This window comes from Staurois parvus, unplaced genomic scaffold (assembly GCF_062004578.1).
Source record: "Staurois parvus isolate SC_StPar_1 unplaced genomic scaffold, SC_StPar_1.0 ptg000727l, whole genome shotgun sequence".
In the NCBI taxonomy this organism is placed as follows: Eukaryota; Metazoa; Chordata; class Amphibia; order Anura; family Ranidae; genus Staurois; species Staurois parvus.
This window is the reverse complement of record NW_028318523.1, coordinates 3,296,336-3,318,000: the sequence shown is the minus strand read 5'-3', so window position 1 is coordinate 3,318,000 and position 21,665 is coordinate 3,296,336. Positions and strand designations below refer to the sequence as shown.

The 21,665-nt window shown below is 39.9% G+C and overlaps 1 protein-coding gene across 2 annotated transcripts in view; it reads right to left on the bottom strand.

Annotated features, from left to right (window-relative positions):
* SRBD1 (S1 RNA binding domain 1) overlaps positions 1-21,665 on the bottom strand; it is a 275,758-nt gene that overhangs the window by 45,578 nt on the left and 208,515 nt on the right. For both annotated transcript variants that reach the window (XR_016306420.1, XM_089653922.1), the window contains exon 18: positions 2,313-2,419. Coding sequence is in view for 1 of the 2 variants with exons in the window: in XM_089653922.1 (XP_089510048.1) it covers positions 2,313-2,419 (107 nt within the window). In the remaining variant the exon portion in view is untranslated. The remainder of the gene's footprint in view (positions 1-2,312; positions 2,420-21,665) is intronic.

The window sequence follows — 21,665 nt, the reverse complement described above, 5'->3', positions numbered from 1 at the left end:
CAGGAAACATGCCTCTTCAAGTTGACTAATCTGTTTCTGAATGACATGGAACAGCACTGTACTCAGCACTTCTATGTTCATTCATACTGAAGGAGGTCCATAGGCATGGCATGTTCACCATCTCCTTCACTTTACTAATGAACACAGAAGAGCTCAGTATTGACCACTTCTATGTTCATTCATACTGAAGGAGGTCCTCAGGCATGGCATGTTCACTATGTCCTTCACTTTACTAATGAACACAGAAGAGCTCAGTATTGACCACTTCTGTGTTCATTCATACTGAAGGAGGTCCTCAGGCATGGCATGTTCACTATCTCCTTCACTTTACTAATGAACACAGAAGAGCTCAGTATTGACCACTTCTATGTTCATTCATACTGAAGGAGGTCCTCAGGCATGGCATGTTCACTATCTCCTTCACTTTACTAATGAACACAGAAGAGCTCAGTATTGACCACTTCTGTGTTCATTCATACTGAAGGAGGTCCTCAGGCATGGCATGTTCACTATCTCCTTCACTTTACTAATGAACACAGAAGAGCTCAGTATTGACCACTTCTGTGTTCATTCATACTGAAGGAGGTCCATAGGAATGGCATGTTCACTATCTCCTTCACTTTACTAATGAACACAGAAGAGCTCAGTATTGACCACCTCTGTGTTCATTCATACTGAAGAAGGTCCTCAGGCATGGCATGTTCACTATCTCCTTCACTTTACTAATGAACACAGAAGAGCTCAGTATTGACCACTTCTGTGTTTTCGATGTTAGTAAATGCACGGCAGCACGGGAAAACCAGAATATAGCCTACCAAACATGGCAAACATTTTCTGGCCACCTAAAGTAAAAATGGAGAGCACGTATGGCAGCAAAAGGGTCAAATCTGTACTCTGCCAATGCAGGGTTCTCCTTAATCCCTCCTCCCCAACAGCACATTCTTTTCTTCTTAATTTCCCCGGCTATTCTGCACTATTGCTGGGGCAGAGAAAAGGAAACTAGACATATGCAGAACAAAAAAACTTTGTTTAGTTTCGAAGTTACTGATTTTGTTTCTAATTAGTTTCTAACGAAAAATAATAATTTTTCAAAATTTTTTTTTTACATTTTTAATTTATTTTCTTATATTATGTTTTTTATTTTAACATACTGTCACCCTAGCAGTACAGTGTCACCATAGTGACAGTATTTCTCAATGGCTGCAATTTTCATCACCCTTCAATCTTCATCACCCCCCACAAGTAGTACAGTGTCACCATAGTGACACTGTACTACTTGTGGGGGGTGATGAAGATTTTTTATTTTTTTTTTTTTACACTGATTGCTTTTACACCCATAAAGGCTGTAAAAGCAATAATGTCTCTTTCTCTCTGGCTGCATTCTTGAAGCCATTGAGAAATACCGTCACCATGGTGACACTGTACTGCTAGGGTGACAGTATGTTAAAAAAAAAAAAAACACGTAATAAAAGAAAATAAAATAAAAATGTAAAAAAGAAAAAATTTAGAAAAATTATAATTTTTGTTTATAAACTAATTTGGGTTATTTTTTTTTTACTAAAAAGATAACTGAATAAATGTTGGCCAAGATTTATGAAGAAAGATTATTTATTTGCTAAATTTTGTGAATGCTGACAGCTGTGATTGGTCACAGCTTGTCACATGGTACAAGGCTGTTGTGAATGTCCTAGTACCATGTGACCTCCGTGATCATTCACAGATTTCACACGTAGTAAGCAATGATGTCAGCAGTAACATCTTGCTTACACCTATTCATGTGATCACTGATTGGCCAATCAGTGATCACATGATCGGAACCTCACACAGAGGTCCTGTACAGCGATCGGCACCAGATCGTGGTTCCGCGCGTTTCCAGGGAGTGTGCACAATCCAAAATGGCGGGCGCCGTTTATGAACGGCAACCCGCCCCTGCACTGCCACCGTCCGGCCGTTTATATACAGCAGCCGGACGGGAAGTGGTTAACTCTACAATACCAAAAATGTCATAAATTCAGTGGACTATCATTGCCTGCATTAAACAGACATTTTGTATGTAAATACATTCAAACACCCAACAAAAGACCAGTTGGTGAAGCAGTGACTGTGTGCTCTCCCAATATTATGTACACTGGAGCAGAAGACAAACATAATGAAAGTAATAACCAGGGGAACATACAGTACATCATTGTGCAGGATGAATGGCAGAGCTTTGTAGCAGGTGGCAGCACCGTAGTGTCCTGTGCATGACGTTCTCCAGGCAGACAACTACAAAGTGAAGGTAATGGTGCAGCAATGTACAAAGCTGTGTTTACCTCAATAGAGTTTCAGAGCAGATGTTGATATCCACCCCTACAAAGCTGACACACTCCTCCACCACACTGTCCAGGGTGCCTTTCAGAAGCACCTGCGAGACATCGTGCTGAAAGACAAAGAGGAACAAGATTACTTTTATAGGCCCAACTCCTGGCATTATATAGACAATCAAAACCAACCAGCAAAGTTAACCCCATGAGGAGCAGCTCCATGTAATAAGCAAACTCAGTCAACTGCATTGGGAATGAAAGGTGTAATAATGGGGTTTGGTTGGACTTCGCTCCCGTTCTACTGCTGAATCTTTACCGGTTTTCTTCCTTTTCCAAACGTTTAACATCCAAACTTTGAAAAACCGGATATAAGGGGGGATATGATCTCCATGTATAATACATAAGGGGGATATGATCACCATGTATAATACATAAGGGGGGATATGATCTCCATGTATAATACATAAGGGGGGATATGATCTCCATGTATAATACATAAGGGGGGGATATGATCTCCATGTATAATACATAAGGGGGGATATGATCTCCATGTATAATACATAAGGGGGGGATATGATCTCCATGTATAATACATAAGGGGGGATATGATCTCCATGTATAATACATAAGGGGGGGATATGATCTCCATGTATAATACATAAGGGGGGATATGATCTCCATGTATACTACATAAGGGGGGATATTATCTCCATGTATAATACATAAGGGGGGATATGATCTCCATATATAATACATAAGGTGGGGATATGATCTCCATGTATAATACATAAGGGGGGATATGATCTCCATGTATAATACATAAGGGGGATATTATCTCCATATATAATACATAAGGGGGGATATGATCTCCATATATAATACATAAGGTGGGGATATGATCACCATGTATAATACATAAGGGGGGATATGATCTCCATGTATAATACATAAGGGGGGATATGATCTGCATGTATAATACATAAGGGGGGAAATGATCTCCATGTATAATACATAAGGGGGGATATGATCTGCATGTATAATACATAAGGGGGGAAATTATCTCCATGTATAATACATAAGGGGGGATATGATCTGCATGTATAATACATAAGGGGGGATATGATCTCCATGTATAATACATAAGGGGGGATATGATCTCCATGTATAATACATAAGGGGGGATATGATCTCCATGTATAATACATAAGGGGGGATATGATCTCCATGTATAATACATAAGGGGGATATGATCTCCATGTATAATACATAAGGGGGGATATGATCTCCATGTATAATACATAAGGGGGGATATTATCTCCATGTATAATACATAAGGGGGGATATGATCTCCATATATAATACATAAGGTGGGGATATGATCTCCATGTATAATATATAAGGGGGATATGATCTCCATGTATAATACATAAGGGGGGAAATGATCTCCATGTATAATACATAAGGGGGATATGATCTGCATGTATAATACATAAGGGGGGATATGATCTCCATGTATAATACATTAGGGGGGATATGATCTCCATGTATAATACATAAGGGGGGATATGATCTCCATGTATAATACATAAGGGGGATATTATCTCCATATATAATACATAAGGGGGGATATGATCTCCATGTATAATACATAAGGGGGGGATATGATCTCCATGTATAATACATAAGGGGGGATATGATCTCCATGTATAATACATAAGGGGGGGATATGATCTCCATGTATAATACATAAGGGGGGATATGATCTCCATGTATAATACATAAGGGGGGGATATGATCTCCATGTATAATACATAAGGGGGGATATGATCTCCATGTATACTACATAAGGGGGGATATTATCTCCATGTATAATACATAAGGGGGGATATGATCTCCATATATAATACATAAGGTGGGGATATGATCTCCATGTATAATACATAAGGGGGGATATGATCTCCATGTATAATACATAAGGGGGATATTATCTCCATATATAATACATAAGGGGGGATATGATCTCCATATATAATACATAAGGTGGGGATATGATCACCATGTATAATACATAAGGGGGGATATGATCTCCATGTATAATACATAAGGGGGGATATGATCTGCATGTATAATACATAAGGGGGGAAATGATCTCCATGTATAATACATAAGGGGGGATATGATCTGCATGTATAATACATAAGGGGGGAAATTATCTCCATGTATAATACATAAGGGGGGATATGATCTGCATGTATAATACATAAGGGGGGATATGATCTCCATGTATAATACATAAGGGGGGATATGATCTCCATGTATAATACATAAGGGGGGATATGATCTCCATGTATAATACATAAGGGGGGATATGATCTCCATGTATAATACATAAGGGGGATATGATCTCCATGTATAATACATAAGGGGGGATATGATCTCCATGTATAATACATAAGGGGGGATATTATCTCCATGTATAATACATAAGGGGGGATATGATCTCCATATATAATACATAAGGTGGGGATATGATCTCCATGTATAATATATAAGGGGGATATGATCTCCATGTATAATACATAAGGGGGGAAATGATCTCCATGTATAATACATAAGGGGGATATGATCTGCATGTATAATACATAAGGGGGGATATGATCTCCATGTATAATACATTAGGGGGGATATGATCTCCATGTATAATACATAAGGGGGGATATGATCTCCATGTATAATACATAAGGGGGATATTATCTCCATATATAATACATAAGGGGGGATATGATCTCCATATATAATACATAAGGTGGGGATATGATCTCCATGTATAATACATAAGGGGGATATGATCTCCATGTATAATACATAAGGGGGGATATGATCTCCATGTATAATACATAAGGGAGGATATGATCTCCATGTATAATACATAAGGGGGGATATGATCTCCATGTATAATACATAAGGGGGGATATGATCTCCATGTATAATACATAAGGGGGATATGATCTCCATGTATAATACATAAGGGGGATATGATCTCCATGTATAATACATAAGGTGGGATATGATCACCATGTATAATACATAAGGGGGATATGATCTCCATGTATAATACATAAGGGGGGATATGATCTCCATGTATAATATATAAGGGGGGATATGATCTCCATGTATAAATACATCAGTGGTTCATATAGTGAACTCGGTGTAGAGCTATTCACCCTGAGGTCATCATAGAGGACAAGGGGGCACTCTTTACGTCTGGAGGAAAAGAGATTTAATCTCCAAACAGGGAAAGGTTTCTTCACAGTGAGAGCTGTGAAAATGTGGAATAGACTCCCTCAAGAGTTGGTTCTGGCCAGCTCAGTAGATTGCTTTAAAAGTCCTGGATTCTTTCCTAGACACACAGAATATAACAGGATACTAACATTTATAGGTAAAGTTGATCCACAGAATATCCGATTGCCTCTTGGGGGATCAGGAAGGAATTTTTTCCCCTACAGGAGCAAATTGGATCATGCTTTGCTGGTTTTTTTTGCCTTCCTCTGGATCACCTGTGGGTGTGGGATTATAACTTTTTTTTTTTTTTAATGGTTGAACTGGATGGACTTTTGTCTTTTTTCAGCCAGACTAACTATGTAACTACAGATTAATAATTTAGTTTATTCAGCATGAAATGGAGCCTAGTTATATAGCATGAGGCTGTATATTCTGCAATATTTAAATTTTTGGTAAACTCATTCAATGAATCCAAGCTCTGCAAGCTGAGATAACATGCACTGCATTGAAACATTCACACAGAGTGATCAAGACCGAACACGCATGGAATACATTGCTCAGTGCATACAAGAATACATTACAGCACATTATATCGTCGTGTGAAGTTGTATTTTGTCTTACGAGAATTTTTGTATCTTTAGTACCTATTCATTTTTGATAGACTACAATGCAAAAAGAAAAAAGGATGATCATTTGTCTGATTTTCTCATCGATCGTGTGTACGAGCTTAATGGTTAGAACCATTGTTGGGTTTTTACTGCTATCCCTGTCCACTTACTGCATAGGCAAAGGGATGGGAAGTAAGCAGAATCTCTATAGCAGGGACATATGCACCAATAAATGCACATTTTTTAAGGGGGAAAGTTAATGTTTTATCATTGTCTATGTCTCCACTGAGGAGTTCCTCCCCACTTTCTGTGTAATCACACAGGAAAAAAATCACTTAAATGATGAAGCAAACATTTATTTATTTCAGGTACTTATATAGCGCTGTTAATTTACGCAGCGCTTTACATATATACTGTACATTCACATCAGTCCCTAACCCTCTAGGGGCTTACAATATAAGGTCCATAACTCACATTCATACATACACATACTAGGGCCAATTTAGACAGGAGACAAATAACCTACCAACATGTCTCTGGAGTGTGGGAGGAAACCGGAGTACCCAGAGGGAACCCACGCAGGCACAGGGAGAACATGCAAACTCCAGGCAGGTGGTGCCGTGGTTGGGATTTAAACCAATGATCCTAGTACTGCCAGGCGGAAGTGCTAACCATTTAGCTACTGTGCTGCCCATCAATATATTCTTATCAGAGGTTCAAACCCTTCCCTGACCGAAGTTCGGCTTCAGTTCTAGTCTAGTGCAACAAGACTAAATAGGTAGTTGGCACACTAGCATGTATGTATTACTCAGCACACCTATAACATATACATTCAAGCATTTTCCTGCCATCAAGACATCTGGAAACAACACTTTCTTTGATCAACCAGTCTCAATCATCAACGTAACCTTACAACACCTGAAAACAACTGGGCGGCTGTGTCTGGATCTCACCATCTTCCCGACAAGAGGTTCACACATCACTCAACAAAAGATGCTAAAATCAGCTATGTCAATGTTTACGTGCAAGCGGAGCGTAAAGAAGGTACTTTCTTCAGTCTACTCATGCTCAATAGTCTAAAGCAGGCTAGGCATGGAAACTGGCGTGAGGGTAAAGGCATATTTCTGGCAGGATGCCCGTTTTCTTCCAAAAAAAGAAGTTTATACATCTGGCAAATATTTGCATTTAATTAATCGTTTTGTATTTCCCAGACTGTATTTTGGCACGGATAAAAGCTCCAACCAACAAAAATAAAAATGGTAGCTGACGGTTTCACTTACTGATCGAAAAAAGGGGAAGAAGATAAACTTTACAGGAAACCTTAATGTATTTTCTGTAAATATTTATTCAGAGGTCGCATTGTAAAATTATTTTTTGACAGGAGTATATGTGTTGTATATGCTTGCTGAGCCATAGCATGAAGGTCATGTTGTATTTCAACAAAAGACATCCCACAGCCAACCAATGTTCAAGGGAAAATGATCTACAGGTTCTAAAACCTTGTCCAGTCAACGCTTCCCCAACATAGGCTTCTCAACACTCCACACGCTTAAACAACCCTCGGAGGACGAGGGCAACCTTTGCGCCGGTTTTGATGGGCTTATGTTGGCCTAAAAGCTCCTACTATATTTGTATAGAGAAAGCAAACAGAGGGTGCACCGGCCTAGTGCATTACCTTAAAAAATATGTTTATTAAATGTTAAAAGTAGGTATTGTACTCACAAATTGTCAATACAGTCAAAGGCACATCCATGAAGGAACAGCTCTGTCCAATCCGCACTACGTATCTGTCCGTAATGGGAACTATGGACATCCAACAGGCTAACGCGTTTCGAGGTCTTGCCTCTTCCTCGGAGCCAAGACTTGGCGGATTGGACAGAGCTGTTCCTTCATGATGTGCCTTTGACTGTTTTGACAATTTGTGAGTACAATACCTACTTTTAACATTTAATAAACATATTTTTTAAGGTAATGCACTAGGTTAGTGCGCCCTCTGTTTGTTTTTCTCTACTCAGTATATTTAGACTTCCCCGGCCTTTTAAGGGCAGCAAGGCGTGCATATCCCAAGAATTTTGTGATGTGGTCCTAACCATACTAAGTCCATCCCTAAGCGCAGGAGTATCTGGGTTCGCCATTTCTATTTGTCCCTTAATAGACCATGACTGACAATTGTACATTTTTTTGTATGTCATTCAATTTGCCATTATGGCACTGCAGACACTCATATTTATTATACTGCAACTACAACTGTAACTGTTAAGCTCACATTGTATACTCTTGTTTATATTTCCTATTCGGTAACATTTGGTCTCTCCATACAAGTCAAGTCTACAAAAATACAAAAGCAGCTAAATTGGGAAAACTTTAATTTATTAAAAGCCTCTTTCAGGAACCTGTCATTTCTGTCATTTTGTCACACTACCCACTTTGTCATCTGACCCCTACCCCCTTCTCTCTCAAAATATGACTTATCTTTCATCTTTTTCATAGAACCCTCTCCACACTGCTTGGATTGTCACCTAAGTGAAAAGGACATATGTGGTTGCCAACAGCTTCCTGGGATAGCCACACCACGTTTTCCAAGAGGCCCTGGTGGAACTCTACTGTGCACAGGTTGCAGTGCGTAAGCACTGCAACACACCGGCTGCAAGAACCAGAAAGAGACAGCCGGCATGCTGCAGTGCCTATACATCATCAAGAGAGAAGCTTCAAGAACCTGGAAGAGACAGCCAGCTCCTGATGATGTCAGAGAAGAAGGTGCTGGCAAAGATGGGTGTAAAGCAGAAGAACGCAAGACATCTACAGAAGACCACCAGATCACCGGGTATGTGAATATAATTTTTGTTGTCTAACTCAGTGAAAAAGGTAAAGGGAGTGGTGAAGTTCTTTTTTTTTTTTTTTTTGCACTTAAACCCTATGTAGTCTATGCAGACAAACACCACTAATTCAATAATTCAGCTCTTCCAGGTGTTCATCCAGTTCGTATCTGCTACACATCTCCTCAAAAGTCTGACAATGTCACATTGATAGATACTGTACATACAACTTTGTATTCCGAACAACCAGAGAAAAAATATAACTTTACATTGGTCTAGACTAGCTTCCATATAGGGCCAATGGAGGACCATGGCTGCCCCATGTGTATCAAAATGGCCACCTGTGATCTCCACTAGGAGGGCATGCTGGAACAGTGCTCACCCCTTAACAAGTATTAAAAACTTATTTACAAAAAACTGCTCGCCCAAACCCCAACTGTAAAGAAAAAACAAACAATTTTTTGTGAAGCTAGCCAGCACTAAAAAAAAAACAAAAAACACTCCCACTCATAATAAACATAAAGAAAAAAAAATTCCCACTTGTAATAAATGAAAAAAAAAGTGCAAGACTTTTCATATATTAAGCTAAAATTGCTCTACCTACAATAGTAACACTGTGTAGAAGCAAATAATAATCACTGGTTTAATAATGTATTGTAAATTATACAACGTTCAATATTTCCAAAACTATTCTAAATAAAATACTGTACATGCAAGCAACTTTTGTATAGATCTATTCTATTTGAAGAAATGTGTCAGTGCAGTCCCAAAGCCCAAAAACAGTGCCTAAACGGATTTGTGACAAGGGTACCCATGGTTCTTGTGAGTATGAGAATAATAATGTTAAGAATATTAATAATGAAAAAACAAAAAAATAAATAAAACAAGATTCTCTAAGATTATTGAACCTGAAATCAAAGTTGAGAAATTGGGGACAATTCACTTAAAGTGTTACTAAACCCACAACAGTACAATCAGTCTGTATATGCAGTAAAGCATGCTTGTTATACTCACTGTGGAACCAAAGGGGTTAATCCTCTGCATTGTGTAAAAAGGCTGTTCGATACTTTCTCCTCTGCCCCTCCTCTTGTTGAAATGTCCACCTGATACAGACTGAATCCGTAGTCACATGCACATGCTCAGTTTGGTGTGTATTGCTAGAGAGGGTTTTTTTTTTTCTTGGGAGGGTGCATGTGATCAGCACAGGGCCAATCAGCACTGTCCAGACAGAGGGTCAGGGGTTTCATATCCTCCTAGAGCAGAAAGAAAACTCCTCCTACAATCTTTAACCAGTGCTCTGCTGAAGTCACAAGACTGCTCTAACTGCTGATGAGAAAAGGTATTTAGCAGTTTATATTTACTAAAATAATTGCATTTCCATTTTCTGTGTACTGTGGGAGACCAGATATAGTGAATGCAGGGTCCAGGGACACCAGATATAGTGAATGCAGGGTCCGGGGAGACCGGATATAGTGAAGGCAGAGTCCAGATATAGTGAACGCAGGGTCCGGGGAGACCAGATATAGTGAATGCAGAGTCCGGGGAGACCACATATAGTGAATGCAGGGTCCGGGGAGACCAGATATAGTGAATGCAGGGTCCGGGGAGACCAGATATAGTGAATGCAGGGTCCAGGGAGACCAGAAATACTGAATGTGGGCTCCGGGGAGACCAGATATACTGAATGCGGGGTCCGAGGAGACCAGATATAGTGAATGCAGGGTTTGGGGAGACCAGATATACTGAATGCAGGGTTCGGGGAGACCAGATATACTGAATGCAGGGTTCGGGGAGACCAGATCTAGTGAATGCAGGGTCCGGGGAGACCAGATCTAGTGAATGCAGGGTCCGGGGAGACCAGATCTAGTGAATGCAGGGTCCGGGGAGACCAGATCTAGTGAATGCAGGGTCCGGGGAGACCAGATCTAGTGAATGCAGGGTCCGGGGAGACCAGATATAGTGAATGCAGGGTCCGGGGAGACCAGATATAGTGAATGCAGGGTCCGGGGAGACCAGATATAGTGAATGCGGGGTCCGGGGAGACCAGATATAGTGAATGCAGGGTCCAGGGAGACCAGATATAGTGAATGCAGGGTCTGGGGAGACCAGATATAGTGACTGCAGGGTCCGGGGAGACCAGATATAGTGAATGCAGGGTCCGGGGAGACCAGATATAGTGACTGCAGGATCCGGGGTTTAGTAACACTTTAAGGTTATCTCATGTGCTATGTCGGTCAGGTAACCACATATTGCATGCAAAACTGAAAATGTTGCTAGAATGCGCAAAAATGATTTGTAAATACTGCATAAAAAGACCTTAAAGTCAATTCACAGAAGGAAATAATTAAATGCATGCAGTAATTACAGCAGTACGCATTGCATAAATCACTGTAAATTAGCCCAAAAGATCACAATACGTTGGTACTCGACACCATACCAACTCACAAAATTCTTCCCTTCCAACTCCTCTCTTTGCTGGCAAGGTTGTGGCCAGAGAGGCAAAATATTACATATTGCTTGCACATGTAAAATTCTAACCACGCACTGGAGTATAATGTTCCAATGAATATCAGACATCACTGGCACACGGATATCCCCAGACCTGGCTCTGGCAAATCTAAACCTAAGGATTGAGCGCTTCCCAGTGCACTTCTGCACAGTAATAGCCCATATATTATTAGTGGCTAAAACGATCATAACCAAATTCTGGAAGGACTTAGCGCCAAATCCAACAGAAGTCATGGCCTTGGCAAAACGTCATTACGAATATGAAAAATCCCTTGCTATTAGAGCTCATGTACAGTGCAGCTGATAAACTCACGTTTAGGAGCTGTTCAGCGATTTTTTTTAGCAGCCCCTGAACTCTCCCTAATGTTTTCCTATGTGCCCATGTACACTATGTCCTTTACAGCCATTTACAGGCAGTTGAGTTTACAGTCATTTTTTGAACGCAGATTTTATCAGCGCTTCAAGTGCCAAACGCTTGTAAACGCGGCTAACCGCGTTTATAAGTGTTTGTGTTTGAAATTTTTTTTTTTAACTCTTACATTCCCAGATGCTGTGCTGAGCCTTTTTTCATCATGAAAAATGCATGCAAAGCGTTTTCCTCAAATGGACCCGGTACACCATACTTTGAGGTTTTGCATTAAAGAAATTGTTAGACACTGCTGCAATAATTTTTGCACAGAAATGAGCTGGAACACATCCAAACGCCACAAAAAAAAGACAACTAATCTCAACACATACTGCTCTCTCTACTTCTCTCAAAATGTCTGAAATAGTTAATTTTTTTGCTGTTTTTCGGTGCATTCTGGGCATTTTGGAAGGTCTCCTGAGGTTCTCTCTAAAAGCAAACGCTCATAAACGCAAACGCGACTAAACAGACGTTTTTTAACCTAAGTTTTCCAGCAGTCAGTTTCCATTGTTCAGAAGTGTCCCGTGTACATAGGGCCCTAGAAATGGCTCACTTTTTAAATTTGTGAACTTTTGGAAAGTATGGATAGACTGGTGTACCCATTAGTTTACCGATACAGACAGACTTTTAGTAATAGTGTGTTGGATTTGTTACTTGTCATTTCCCTTGTTTTCCTTGCCTTTTCTCTTTTCTTTTATATTTTTTTTTTTCTTTATTTCATTGTGGTTTATGGTCACATTTGAGCCCTGTGTGGATCTTTGAGCCCTGTGTGGATCTTTGAGCCCCGTGTGGATCTTTGAGCCCCGTGTGGATCTTTGAGCCCCGTGTGGATCTTTGAGCCCCGTGTGGATCTTTGAACCCTGTGTGGATCTTTTAATATCGCTCAGTGGATATTCTTTCACAGCTTGTACTTCTGTAGCTATGTACAATTTGTACATGTTATCCTGACCCTCTGCTTGAAGTTTGTACTTGTCAAACTGTTAAACTCTATAAAAATGTATTGATGGGAAAAAAAAAACAATCAGTTCATAAGATTTCTGGCAGAATCAACAGGATTTTTTTGCACTCATCGAGCAGATATAACAAAGCGGTATATATGACAGCCAAAAGGGAACAAAGTACAGTTTATTGTTAAGGTTTACATATACTTTAGGAACCCTACTTGTTGAGGCATAGCAAAATGAAAACATATTGGTAGTGCTTCCATCATTTGTTAGAGATTTTGGAGAAACCTGGCCCAGAATTCTAGACTAGAAGTGGAAGAGACAAAAATTCCTTCCTTGTAACCAGCCTCTGACTTCTTTATCAACAGCAATAGCTGGAGGCTAGAGAAAGCATAAACCAAACCAACAGACTGCAGGAGGAGATTCATGGAAAGCACATGCCATGGCAAATAAAGAGCGCTTCTTCTCTTCTATGGTATACAATATCCTCTTCATGTCGATTGGCATGTGGGAGTTCAAAGCCCTAATCAGCGGTGGCACATGGCGAGTGACCCATGAAATGCACAGACCAGACAGAAGATTGCAGCCTAATTCTATTTCCCTGGGAATACCCGGGAAAAGGTGTGTCTAGAGGATCTGGCCCTAATACCAAACAGCTTGTCATGAGTCATATGTATTATTATTAGTCTGTTTTTATTTTCACCTCATTTTTTATATGGTTTATAAATGCGTCTAAATACAAAAACTGTGTAGCGCTGTTTCCTTAAAGCCACCAAAAATTACCAATGCATAAACATGTATAAATTATGTGCAATAAATAACATAAAATCCCATAAAATAAAAAGATTCCACTGTGAAAGAACTGCATCTTCAGTGTCACCACCAACTCCAGTTCTCCAACCATCAACACACATGGCTGCTTACCAGAAGCCCAAACCTCAACACACAGGAGGACTTCAAGCACTTTATAAACCAATGCTCCTATCCCAGATGGATGGACAGTTCTCCGCCTCATTGGAAATTACAGTAACAGCATACAGCACAATATTCCTCATACGTTAACCTCCCTAGCGGTCTGATTATGTCAGTATTTCTGTGCTCAAAGCGGTACATTTTTTTGCATGGAAATATGTCATTTTTTTATTGTAGGCTGTAATTTTTAGGGATAACTCACTGAAATCTGTCCGAACAAGAGTCTAGTAAACATCCCGGGTATGATAAAATTTAAAACACGAAATCATAAATTATAATTTAATAATCATAAAAATAAAAATATAATAATAATAAAATTAATTCAATAATATAATCAAACCAAAAACACTGAAATTTGAAATATAGCGCCAAGTTCGCACATCACTGAGCAAAGTCGCAAAATCATTTTCAGTGTCTGATGACGAATTTCCCCCACAAATCATTATCACTCAATTCTGCAAATAGTTCTGATTTACTATCGCTGTTCTCTAGCCGGTCTAAAACCGATTTTGACCTAAAGTGATGCTTTTGGGACGCCATAGACGTTTCTCAGTTTCCAGGCAGAAAGAACAGTAACAATGCAGGCAGGGCGCCGGACAAAGCACTCGGGACAAAATGTATGTGAAATGGTTTGATACAGTAATGTTATACTATGTGATTTTAGTGTATTTAGTGAATGTCACTTTTTGACATTTTTAAATTTCCCGCCAGTTCCGTCCCCCTGGACGTCACGATGTCGTAGGGAACGGAACCCGAAAGACAGATGCCAGAATCGGCCGGAGGAGATGGCCGGGGACACTGCAGGGGGGACATTGCGGGAGAGCAGGACGAGGTAAGTGAAGAAGGGATCCCGGAGAAGCACCGCATGGTAAGCCCGAGTGTAGCTCGGGGTTACCACTTGTGGTGCTGAAACTTTACCCCGAACTACACTCCAGAATACCGCCAGGGAGGTTAATAAAGAGTAAAGAGAACTCCATTGTGTAGTAATTCTCAATTTGTTTATTGAAATATAAGACCTTTACTCACAAGCAAAGAAAAGAAACAGATCGCAAAACCACCTACACTCGTCTGGGTGGACATCATGACCACTAAGCTCCGCCCTATGCATTTCATCCTATGGGACATCTTCCAGGGGTATCAAAGGGGCATAACTCTGATCCCCATGGAAGACATCCTGTAGGATGAAATGATTTATAAAGTGCTGTGAGACCTCCTGTGTGTTGAGGTCTGGGCTTCTGGTAAGCAGACGTGTGTGTTGGTGATGAGATCTGGAATTTGTGGTGGCACTGAAGACGTTTTTTCCCGGAGGAATATTTTTATTGAAATGGACATTATTTTATTTGTTGCTCATTATTTATATAGGTTTATGTATTTGTAACTATTTTTTGGCGTTTAGGAAACAATTGCATAGATGCATATAACCACTTGCTGTACAGAGAAATACATAGCAGCATGTCCTTGCTGACAGGTGAGAGACCTGTGTTGTTTACACACAGGTTTCTCCCCTGTCAGCTCTACCCGACGATCGCCGAGTGCAGGCCGGGAACTGGTGATTGACATCCCTAGCACCGAATAGCGGTACAGGTAGGGCGGCACTTACCTTACCTTAAAATGCAAATCACGTATATATACACACGATTTTGCGCAACCTTTCCACCCTGCAGCAGTACTTCTAGTATAAGGCAGCAGGCAAGTGGTTAAAGAACTCCGGGATAGGCAAAAAATCACCCATTAGTATACCCCCCTACAGAAAACACATTGAGGAGAAGAGTCTAACTGAATTTTCATTAACCTCCCTAGCGGTCTGATTATGTCAGTATTTCTGTGCTCAAAGCGGTACATTGTTTTCAATGGAAATATGTTGTTTTTTTATGGTAGGCCTGTAATTCTTAGGAATAACTCACTGAAATCTGTCCGAACAAGAGTCTAGTAAACATGAACAATATGATAAAATTTTAAACACGAACTCATAAATTATAATATAATAAATAATCATAAAAAATAATATAATAATAATACATTTAATTCAATAATGTCATCAAACCAAAAACACTGAAATTTGAAATATAGCGCCAAGTTCGCACATCACTGAGCAAAGTCGCAAAATCGTTTTCAGTATCTGATGACGAATTTCCCCCACGAATCATTATCACTCAATTCTGCAAGTGGTTGTGATTTACTATCGCTGTTCTCTAGCTGGTCTAAAACTGCTTTCGAACCTAAAGGGACACTTTTTGGACGCCATGGACATTTCTCAGTTTCCAGGCAGAAAGAACAGTAACAATGCAGGCAGGGCACAGGACAAAGCACTCGGGACAAAATGTATGTGAAATGGTTTGATACAGGAATGTTATACTATGTGATTTTACTGTATTGAGTGAATGTCAAACTTTTACATTTTTGAAATTCCCGCCGGTTCCATCCCCCGTACGTTCCAACACTTGCAGGGAACGGAACCCGGAAGGCCAGAGGAGATGGCCTTTGATGCTGCAGGGGGGACATCGCGGGAGCGTAGGACAAGGTAAGTGCTGGAGGGATCCCTGAGCAACGCTGCAGTGTATTCCCGAGTGTAGCTCGGGGTTACCGCTTGTGGTACTGAAAGTTAACCCCGAGCTACACTCGGGAATACCACCAGGGAGGTTAACTTAAATCTGAAATTCAAATAATAACAGCAGCTGCTTTGCCAAGGAGGAAGTATAACAGCCGGGATTACATCATATTCTCTGTTTCTCTCTGCAGTAAAAGCAAACTACAGTTCTCATCAACCACAGGGAATTTTAGTGAATGTGGGCTGGTACACTAGGTCTATACATGCAGAATGTGTCCTGAGAGTCCCGGTCAGCCCACCACTGCAAGTGGAGCTGAAATACATCACTGCTTACTGGAGAAAGAACTACAGGAGGGATGTGCCAAGACCATGAGCTCAAGGAAAAGGAGGCATAGCAGCCACTGGTCTTACACACAGGAAACCAAAGAGTATTAATGGTTTGATTTGAAAATGAATAGGCTATTTCAGAACAACTACTGAGAAGATAGATGACACACTCAGTGAAGGTAGGAAATCAGCAACAAGGACATATGTGTTGGAATATCATTATTTTGTGTGATATTTAAAGAGTAACTCCACTTTTGTTAAGAGAAAAAATATATAATTCCTCTCTGAGTGATCAATGTACATTGCAGGGAATTTAACAAATTTTGCTACCTTTTGTTATTCTGAAGAAAAATAGCGGTTTGTCCATTTGCAGAGTGAATCTGTATGGGAGTGATTTTCTAATTATAAATCAGCTGCTGCACCTGCAGGGCTCTAATGAGGAAAATGGCAGGGTCTGCATCACTTTAGATGTGATTTCCCATTCACAGTATCTCACCAAATATGACATTTCTGTTGCAGGGGATGCACAAAGTCTGATATGTATCTTATTGCAGACTTCTGGGAAAATCAGTAAGCCACGAAATGATGTTTCTGCGGGCTGTTCTTTACACTGTCTGTGTACGGAATGCCTCCAGGTTTCCCTATTGCATTTTACAGAAAACTACGGCACTGCAGACTGAAAAAGAAAGGTAATTTTTAATACCATTCAATTACAATATGACTTGTGCTACAATTGTATATTAGTTTTATTTTTAAATTTGCACATTTTTTTCCATACGATAGTGGAGTTACCCTTTAATAAGCCTCCTACCAAATGGACATGACCCCTGATCATCTGAGGTCAGAAGTGCTTGTGTAATCTTAGGGCATTGTATGGATGGTAATGGGCAACCTCTGCAATATATAAAATGCAATTAGTGTGTTCAAAGGGAAACAAGTTTGTTTGTATTAATATTTAGCTACGTATGTCAATGTGATGTGTTACGCTTAAACCCTACATTTAGCCAACCCCTCTCCCCAGAAAAAAAAACATCATCACAATGGACATTACGTACAGTCAATGTGATGTGTCTCTTGTGCTGAAGTCTGCAAATCTTCCTCCTCCGATCCTTCCTACCCCCTCTGCAGTAATCTTCCAGGGCAACAGGGATTAATAGAGCCCATGGACATGTGTACTCATCAAGAGTACCCATCTATGCCCACCCTTTTCACCTAGGCATACATGTTATCTGGAGTTAAATTCCCAGTATCAGACTACATGCTCCTATCAGACTATCCTGCCCATAGAGTGACAAAACTGGTGCACAATTTCACTGCAGAATGAACACTGTTGTCACCCTGTCCCAGGAACTGGGGAAAAAAGGGATCGACTGGTAGAATATAAAGGTAATACATTAATGCAACGCAAAGAATCAAAACTGTTGTGTTGAAGGGTACCTAACAGCAAAACATTATTTTCTTATTTTTTGGAGTAAAGAGTTATTAGATCACCTGTCAGGTTTTTTATTGCGGTCTGTGTCCTTGTTAGTGAGATTTGCCCTATTTGTCCTATTTGCTACGACTGCTGAAAGTGAAAGCAAAGGAAAATCCCAAATTTTAGGTTTCTACAAAAACAGGAATAGAAGGAAAATCTTCCAATGGAGACATTAGCTCTGGTGAAAACCAGGAATTCCCTTATTTTGGAGGGATTTCCTCTCACTTCATGCTTTGGCTATGGGACAGGAAGTGAGAAGAAATCTCCTCAATGGGACACAGATGACAAAATAATTTATAGGAGTTATAACCCTTCCTTACTCTATCCAAAATTGCCTTTAGTTCCACTTTAATGTCAGTGACTACAGTTGAACTAAAAAAATTGCATACCCTGGCAGAAATCGTGAAATTTTGGAATTGATATTGAAAATATGACAAAAAACGGTCATTATTTAAAGTGTTACTAAACCCACAACAGTACAATCAGTCTGTATATGCAGTAACATGCTTGTTATACTCACTGTGGAACCTAAGGAGTTAATCCTCTGCATTGTGTAAAAATGACTTATCTGATGCTCCTCTTCTTTCAGTGTGCCCCTCTTATCTCCTGATAAGACATATGTGTGGAGATTTTTGCACATGCTCAATTAGGTGTGTATGGCTAGAGGGTTTTTTCTCTTGGGAGAGTGCATTTGATTACAACAGGGCCAATCAGCACTGTCCAGAGAGAGGTCAGGGGTTCTGCATCCTCCTAGAAGGGAAAAAAACCTCCTCCTACAAGCTTTAACCAGTGCTCTGCTGGACTCTGATAGAAGTCACAAAACTTCTCTAACTGCTGATGAGAAAGGTATTTAGCAGTTTATATTTACTAAAATAACTGCATCTCCATGTTCTGTGTACTGCTGGAGACCAGATATAGTGAATGCAGGATCTTGGGTTTAGTAATACTTTAAGGATAGTGATCATATGAAGCCATTTATTATCACATAGTTGTTTGACTCCTTTTTAAATAATGAAAACAGAAATCACCCAAATGGCCCTGATCAAAAGTTTACATATCCTGGAGTGTTTGGCCTTGGTACAGACACACAATGTGACACACACGGGTTAAAATGGCAATTGAATGTTAATTTCCAACATCTGTGGCTTTTAATTGCAATTAGTGTCTGTGTATAAAGAGTCAATGAGTTGATGGATAGATGAGGATGCACTGAGCAGGCTAGATGCTGAGCCATGGGGAGCAGAAAAGAACTATCAAAAGACCTAGCAAGGCCGTAACAAGATAATGAAACTTTATATAGATGGAAAAGGATATAAATAAAATATCCAAAAACCTTGAATATGCCAGTCAGTACTGTTCAATCACTTATTAAGAAGTGGAAAATTTGGGCATCTCTTGATACCAAGGCAAGATCAGGTAGACCAAGGAAGACTGCAGCCACAACTGCCAGAAGAATTGTTCAGGATACAAAGAAAACCCCACAGGTAACCTCAGGAGAAATACAGGCTGCTCTGGAAAAAGACAATGTGGTTTTTCAAGGAGCACAATACGACGATACTTGAACAAAAAAGAGCTGCATGTTCGAGTTGCCAGAAAGTAGCCTTTACTGCACCAATGCCGGTTACAATATGCCCAACACCACCTTGACATGCCTCACAGCTTCTGGCACACTGTAATCTGGAGTGATGAGACCAAAATAGAGCTTTATGGTCACAACCATAAGCACTATGTTTTGAGAGGGGTCAACAAGTCCTAATCTTGTGAAAAGTGATGGCAAGATGAATTCAGCATGTTATCAGAAACTACTGGCAGACAATTTGCATTCCTCTGCACAAAAGCTGCACATGGGACACTCTTGGACTTTCCAGCAGGACAATGACCCCAAGCACAAGTTGACCCTCCAGTGGCTACAGCAGAAAAAGGGGAAGGTTCTGGAGTGGCCATCACAGTCTCCTGACCATGCGGTTCATGTAAGACGACAAAGACTTTGTATGACCTGGAGGCATTTTGCCAAGACGAATGGGCAGCTATACCACCTGAAAAAATTTGGGACCTCATAGACAACTATTACTAAAGACTAAACGCTGTAATTGATGCTAAAAGGGGCAATACAAAGTATTAGGAACTAAGGGTATGCAGACTTTTGAACAGGGGTCATTTCATTTGTTTACTTGTTGCCATGTTTTGTTTTAGGATTGTGCCAATCTGTTTCAGAATATGAATCCCATAAGAAATAAAATACATGGATTTTCCCTGCTCATTCATGTTTTCTTTAAAAATGGTACATACTGTGCCGATTCTCCAGGGGTATGAAAACCTTTGAGCACAACTGTAAGTGCAACCTATACTTTATTTTTTGGCCCATAGCTCTGTAGGGCAGCAAATTGGCCTACAAACTTACAAACTCACAGCCAAGGAATGAGACTGAAAAAGAAAGGAGCACAATTCCGATCACTGCACTCTTTACAGTTATTACAAAGACATAAAAGACATTTGTTTCCATCTATGTAATGTACACATTATATTTTTATCATTATTATCACAGTAATGAAAATCTTCTACAAAGAGGACTGCTTACATTCTCCTTGTATATCTATGTAACAGATGTCCAGTCCCAATGCCAGCATAATAACCTTGATATAATATTTATACAGGGTGCATTTTTCAAGCAACAGAAGTCAAACACGGCAGGAACGTCTAATATACACATTTGTCTGTGAAACGTTATACTGTTGCATTAAAAGCCCACGTAATGTACATAAAATATCTTTTAAAGTATCATAACAATAAACAGTTTATGGATGTATAAAGTGAGCGGAATGCCAGTCGTATCTTTTGGCAACGCCAGTCATCTTCCAAGTCCCCCCCCTCCACAATACGTATAGAATGCAGATTTGCAAAAGCTTGTCCACATCTGGAAATGCAGCAACTTAACTGTGAGGAAATGTATTCAGCTCGAACCTAGTAAAAGACTTCAAAGGGCCATTATACCAGGTACAGTCTACTCTCTCCATCCAAAGACTGATCTCTTGTATTTTATAAATCAGAAAAACGGTAAGCATAACATTTGGAGCGGATGTTATTTCACAAGGCTGTAGTAACAGCTGCGGCGTATTAAATGTGCTAAATCTTAAAAAGTTAAAAAAAAGTTGTCACATCTTAATGTCCAAAGAATATCAGCAATACTGGTCAATGAAAACTACTGTGATCAATATTTATCAGGTACGTTTTATAACTTAAAACAAAACCATCTAGATACAGTATGTGTAAGGCAGGCTTTTTCAACAAGGGTTCTGTGGAACCAAAGGATTCCTCCAGGGGTTACCAAGGGTTCCTTGAGCATTGGTGCTTTGAGCTCTTGCCTAGGACAATGACATGATCATCGGGGTAATTTCCCCACTCACATTCAATATTATGGGTCACTTTTACACTGTTTAAAATATCCTTTCTCAACCTTTTCAACACAGAGGAACCATT